The sequence below is a fragment of the Pezoporus flaviventris genome, unplaced genomic scaffold (assembly GCF_033815535.1).
Source record: "Pezoporus flaviventris isolate CSIRO_AGI_PZ_B2104156 unplaced genomic scaffold, CSIRO_AGI_Pfla_v1 ptg000038l, whole genome shotgun sequence".
Classification (NCBI taxonomy): Eukaryota; Metazoa; Chordata; class Aves; order Psittaciformes; family Psittacidae; genus Pezoporus; species Pezoporus flaviventris.
Genome location: NW_026892586.1, coordinates 1 through 6,512, shown reverse-complemented (window position 1 = coordinate 6,512; position 6,512 = coordinate 1). Strand labels below are relative to the sequence as shown.

The 6,512-nt window shown below is 38.6% G+C and overlaps 1 protein-coding gene across 1 annotated transcript; it reads right to left on the bottom strand.

Annotated features, from left to right (window-relative positions):
- Positions 1 to 1,336: 1,336 nt before the first annotated feature.
- LOC133275276 (neuropilin and tolloid-like protein 2) lies at positions 1,337 to 5,565 on the bottom strand. The gene is made up of 2 exons (XM_061465131.1): positions 5,379 to 5,565; positions 1,337 to 2,315 (listed from the first exon to the last, which is right to left on the bottom strand). Exons 1-2 carry the CDS (start codon positions 5,452 to 5,454, stop codon positions 1,738 to 1,740), a joined length of 654 nt encoding a protein of 217 aa, XP_061321115.1. The 5' UTR covers positions 5,455 to 5,565; the 3' UTR covers positions 1,337 to 1,737.
- Positions 5,566 to 6,512: the final 947 nt, after the last annotated feature.

Genomic DNA, 6,512 nt, shown 5'->3' with positions numbered 1-6,512 from the left:
GCCCTCAGCAAGTTTGCCGATGACACCAAGCTGTGTGGTTCGGTTGATACCCTGGAGGGAAGAAATGCCATCCAGAGGGACCTTGACTCGTTTGTGAGGTGGGCCGATGCCAACCTTATGGATTTTAACAAAGCCAAGTGCAAGGTCCTACACCTGGGTCAAAGCAGTCCCAGACACAGCTACAGATTGGGTGGAGAAGAGATTCAGAGCAACCCTGCAGAGAAGGACTTGGGGGTGTTGGTCGATGAGAAACTTAACATGAGCCGGCAGTGTGCACTCGCAGCCTAGAAAGCCAACTGTATCCTGGGCTGCATCAAATAGGAGTTTGACCAGCAGGTCAAAGCAGGTGATCCTGCCCTTCCACTCTGCTCTCGTGAGACCTCACTAGGAGTACTGTGTACAGTTCAGCTGGGTTCTGCTGTAGCAGTCATTTTTCTCCTTCTTAGTAGCTGGTGCAGTGCTGTGTTTTTGACTTTCAGCCTGGGAACAATGCTGGTAACACCAATGTTTTTAGTTGTTGCTAAGTAATGTTTACTCCGACCAAGGACTTTCTCAGTCTCATGCTCTGCCTGTGAGGAAGGGCACAGTAAGCCAGGAGGAAGCAGAGACAGGACACTTGACCCCAAGTAGCCAAAGGGGTATTCCATACCACAGCACTTCATGCCCACTATATAAATTGGGGGGAGTTACCTAGAAGGCCCAGATCACTGCTTGGGTCGGCAGAGTATCGGTTGGTGGGTGGTGAGAAATTGCATTGTGCATCATTTGTGTTTATTGTTTTTGTTGTCTTTTCTTTTTCCCTTTTAGTTTTATATTCTTTCCCTTTCTTATTTCTCTTATCATCATTATTATTGGTGGTAGTGGTAGTGGTAGTAGTGGTTTTGTATTATGCCTTAGTTGCCGGACTATTCTTATCTCAACCCGTGGGAGTTATTTACATTCTTTCGATTCTCCTCCCCATCCCTCTTGGAGCACTGGGGAGAAAGGGGAGGAGTGAGTGAGTGGCTGCGTGGTTCTGAGTTACCGGCTGGGCTTAAACCGTGACAGAATACTATTGTAAAAGTCTGCATCTAGACTAACATGGGTACTTACTTTTGTTTTAACCAGAAGCTGCAAAATTACATATGTTCAAATGTACTAAAATTTATGTGACTTGGAATTTTAAAAGGCAGTAATCCTTTTCACTTATTTCTCAGAAAACATAGAGTGAGGAACTGATCATTGAAGGCAATATAAATAGTAGGCAAGATTAAACAGATGGCTGTAACATAATTCTCGAGTCTCAACTGGCATTTAGCACTACTTTCAATTTGACAAATAAAATAAGACTCATATGTTGACATACATGCGGTGCACTTTTATTTATGTAACTAACTGAGGTATTAAAATTGTCTTGAAATGCAGGCATCTAAAGAAGAGAAAATGATATGAGTAAGAGAATAGTATCATTGGTTTCGGTCTTAAGTGATTAGTAGCTGTTTTTTTCTTCCAATATCCTTTACTTATAATATTCATGCAAAGTCTCTGTCTTACTCCTCCACTAGGTAGGTAGCTTGGGAAGATGGGAGGAAATCCACCATTTCTCAGCAAGAATTAGTTAGGCAGACTTTTTTTTTAAATGAAGTATAACAAGCTAAAAGTGTGTGCATCTCACGCTGCATATAATACACTTTGAATATATTCAGGCATTATACACAAGCATCTTGTATAGACACTGATACCACCTTCACTAGGAAATCAAAAGTCAATAGATAATGAACCTTGTGTCATATCTTCTCTTCTTCGAACATAAATTTCACACGGAATCTCCTCCATCACCCTGTCTTCTATGACTTGTTCAGGGCAGTCATGCACTTGTTTGAAAGTGTAACTATTCCTGAATGTGCTGTTAAATGTTTTCATTGGCTGAGGCTGTGCAAAGTCATTGCAGAAGGGAAGTTCCATGGAGCTGAGGTTTGTCCTGCTTTGTTTGGCATTAGAGGCCTGGGAACCACAGTGGTGGTCACGAATGCATCTGGAAGCTGTTGAAGGGCGTCTCATTTTCTGGTAGTTTTCAAGTTCCTCTGATAAATCTTCCAGATCTGCAGAAATTTCTTTGTCCCTTAATGAAAATAGTCCATAATGTGGAGGATCAAATACTTCCTGGAAGCCAGCTTTATTGAAAGAAGTCTTGCAAGCCATAAGCTTTTTGCGAGGTTGCTTTACTTGTACTAGAATTGAAATGATGAGAAGTACTAAAACTATCCCTGATGTGATGGCAATGATTGTTCCATGAGTTTTGGTGATTTGTTCAAACAATCCAGTTATTTTCTTTTCTGCAAAGAAAAAATTAGGCTTATGATGACGGGTTTATGATTTTTCACATTTTTGATCATGCTTAATGACTTAATGGCATTGGAGACTAGATCTGTGTGTCAATGGGATTTATCATCCTGGATCTGTGCATTTGTTCAGCAAGTCTAATTCCCTGTCTGTTACTGGCCACCACATGGTATTTCAGTGGCAGGTGGAACTCTGTGGCCAGCGTAGGCTGACTGAGCTAGGATGTGGCTTTAATCCTGAACCTCTACTGATCAGTTCACATTCCAAAATCCACAAGTTAAGTAGGCTTAAAGTAACAGCTACAGCTGATACTTCTCTTATCATGTTTTGCTCCTGCTGGTAACATTCCCATTGATGTCAATAGAAGGAAACATAGATTTAAAATTATCTATTTCTTCCTTAAAAGGGAAATATTATCATAGTGATGATGTGAAGGTGACTGTACTATTTGTTTACAAGGAGCTTTAACATAGATATATTCCAGTTTTAACAGTCCAGTAATCAAGTCAGATGGAAAAAAAAAAAAAAAGAGGGCCTGGGGGGAACAGACATGGACCAACCAACCCTTATCATATGGCACTTTTGGCTAGTACTTCATATGAACACAAGATGGCAGCACCAGCACAAGATGGTTTCCATACTAAAAATTCTTATTTGGAGATTAAGTTTTTCCGTTTGGATTTCTTTTCTGTAAATGTACTTGTCTGGCAGTGTTCAAGGCCAGGTTGGACGGGCCTTGAGCAGTCTGGTCTAGTGGAAGATGTCCCTGCCCCATGAAAGGGGGTTGGAAATGGATGAGCTTTAAGGCCCCTTCAACCCAAAGCATTCTATGGTTCTACGATTGTCCTAGGGGACTAAAATAATTCTACACTGAGATTCTGCAACATCCTCTACTGGGGGGAAAAAGCATTTAAGATTATGTAGAAGAAAATACAGTAGCCTAGATGTTGCATGTTATTTTCAGATATCTGGCTCCTGCCATCTGGATATATGTATTATGCACTTAAGTACTCTGCACACAGTGCCTGGAGACAGTTCTACACCATCATACACTATTTGAAACAATTCATACACTAAACAGACTCCCAAGGAGTTGGCTAGTAAGAAGTTATGTCTGAAATACAGTTCTACTTCAGAGTGTAGACTGTCTTACTCTGAGTTACACTTGTCCCTTTAATGTGAAGGAGGATATCTCCCTTGTCCTGCTGTCATGGTTTAAACATGCCTAGCTTAGATTTCAGCATTACCATACATTGTGGGAGGTATGAATTTCAGCGCTATGGCAGTTCTCTCATCTGTGGCCTAGGTTTCTTAAACTTGGAAGATACTCCGGTCAAAAAGTTGTTATGCAAAAGGTGATGTATTCTCCAATCTCTTAAAATAAATGGCGCACAACTGACTTTCCTATCAGTTTTTGTGCCACTGGGCTTAGGTCACAATTATGCTCAGATTTAGGTAGCTATCAGTACAGACTACATGAGAACTCTGGGTGCCGGAAGGAATTTTACACAACTGTGAGAAGCTTTCTTTTTAAGGCTAGATATTGCTTATTTGGTTGCAGCAGTCTCCCTTCAGTCTGCCTAAGCTGGCAATATGGATCCAGTCTTCAGCTGTCTCTTCATTATCTGCTGTGCAAGTATTACAGCAAAATTTAGACTGTATTCAGCATAAAGCATGGTAGGTTATTCAGCAGCAGATACAGCAATTTGCAAAAACTGGGAAAGACACTTTCTTCACATTGTGACACGGTTTTCATGGAATTAATTTTTTAATACTGCAGTATGTAAAGTGTGAATTCTAAGCAAAATTCTAGGAAGTGGTTGGTAAAGATGGAAAAGAGATCTGGAAATTGCACTTAAGAGGGAATACCGAATATTAACAAAGCTAAGTACTGTTTAGAGGAGCTCACTTTTACACTGAAAACTTGGGAGTTATGAATCAGTTTTGTTAACTGGAAAGCTTCCAGAATATACCTTGCATTAGAGTATTTATGAGTGGTGTGCATTTTTTTGTTTGCCCCAAATAAAATGTCAAAGTAAGGTTTTTAATATGTATTTACTAAAAAAATTAAGCTGGATTTGTGTGTTGAAAAGCCATTTTATTTCAAGATTTTCTGTAAAGGAGGTTTTGACCCTTCCTTAGGGTCAATTTCTCTTTGAAATGCAGTACGTATTTAAAACTTTCTGGAGTCATGCGTTCAGAGCATTTATGCATTCTTTGTCTAAAAATAAAAAAAAAATCCCTGCTCACATGTGTTCTTTTCTGGTTTTCTTTTAGCAAGAAAAACTGATGACCTTAAATTTGTTTTGTTCCAACTCTGAAAACTCAGTGATTGTTGAAGCACAGGTGAACAATATTTGTACTTTAGCAGAATAACAAGTTCCTCATATTATGAGAATTTTTCCTACAAAACCTGATATTGAGACACATTTTTCCTGTAGCTGTGATGATTTCAACAATACTCCTGCACCCCATCTTCTAGAAGAAGTGAATTACATGTGTTCATTTTCCATAAGCGATGACTTCTGCTTCCCTAAACAATTCCTCCTACCCGTTTCTCACATCATATGCAGCAGCTGCATTTACTCTGAGATAGCCTGTGATTAACAACTTAAAAAAGTGTTTTAAAATTGTCTTTCTCTTTGAAGACTGTTGCCCAAGGCTTTTTGTGCTTGAAGGCTTGTGTCTTTTTCCAAGCTCTGTATTTTTTTCTCTAAAAGGTATTACCTGTCCATACAATCCTTGCTTCCTTTAAAGTTTAGGAATCAATAGGCTGCAACCTGGCAATACTAATTTCTATTTCCTATTAAGCTGACATCCCTTTAAAATAAGATACTTTATGCTGAAGAGGAAGAAATTTAATTATAAAGCAGTAAGATCAATATTCAGGATGCTTGCACGTCTCCTGAGGTTTAAATAAAAATTTGAAACACCCGTCTGAGATTAGTAGAATAGCTGTCTTCAGCATATTTCCAGGAAGAATACATTTCATGACTTTCTTGAAAGGCAAATTGACCAGCCTAGCTCACAAAGGCTATACTTTGTATAATATTCACCTCTGCAGTGATTTTCATCCCAAGGGTATGCACAGTTCTGAATGCCATTGCACACTAAAGAAGTATTGATGCACATGTTGCTATGGCAGAAGTAAGTGTTGCCTGAGCAGGGAGCTGCAGGAGAGAAGAGAAAGAAAACATTAGGAATTTTCAGTAATTGATGCACTGCAATAAAATTAGTAAATTTCGTGGGGGGGGGGGGGGGGGGCAGGGTGTTTGTTGGTGTTTTTTTTTGTTTGCTTTTTTTTTTTTTTTTTTTAACATGCATACTAATTCTTTATCTCCATTTCAAACACAAGCACTTTTCTTGCACATCACTAATACTGGATGATTTACTCCCTTTATATGGTTTCTGACAAGGGCATTACCAATGCTACAAAAAAATTCTCTCTCAAAATGGGCAGCAGATAGAGACAGTCACAACACAGATAATGGAAGAAGGCTTTAATACTTGCTTTAAAATAATGCTTTAATACTTGGTTTTAAAAATACTTGGCTTTAAATACGTAAAAATTGTATGCTCAAATCAGTTTATATTTGTTCAGTCTGCTGTGCATCTGCTATGTAGATGTTGTGAAGCAGTTCCTGAACATACGCATTGTAGAGCCCATTAATATCTCAAGGCAAATCAGATTTCAGCTTCTGGAGGACTGTTTCAGTAATTGTAAGAGATTTCAGAAACTGGAGGCATCTAAGTCATTCTTGCTTGTGAATCAAAGCTCCTAGATCCTCCTATTAGATCTAATGCAGGGATTGAGAGAGTACAGTTTAGCTTTTTATCTGTCTATATATATTTAGAAATTTGAAGAAATAAATGAAGTAGAAAGTTGCCCTAAAGATTTTGTTTCTGTGAATGTTTGGTATAGCTCCTTGACATTAAAAAAAAATATGCTAAAAAATATTAGTAATTCTTTTCAGTATGTTCTGTAATATTCATAGGGAATTCTTTATGGATTCAGAGCACCGGACAAGAAAATTATTTTCTCCTTGTCTCATTAATGTGGCATTTTCTGATAGAAATGTCTATTATCAGTGGAGTCAGTTATACATTAAACAGCAAAGATGTATGGTAGATGTTCTACTCTTTGGTTTCATAGAAGGAATTTTCTCTTGAGCAGTCTGGATTCTCTGAAA

Bases quoted from the DNA above. Each gene is read 5' to 3' on its own strand.
- LOC133275276 (XM_061465131.1), bottom strand. From the start codon at position 5,454: ATGTGCATCAATACTTCTTTAGTGTGCAATGGCATTCAGAACTGTGCA. The intron at 2,316-5,378 runs GTGAATATTATA...TTTTCTTTGCAG, and splicing joins GGATGAAAATCACTGCAGAG to AAAAGAAAATAACTGGATTG.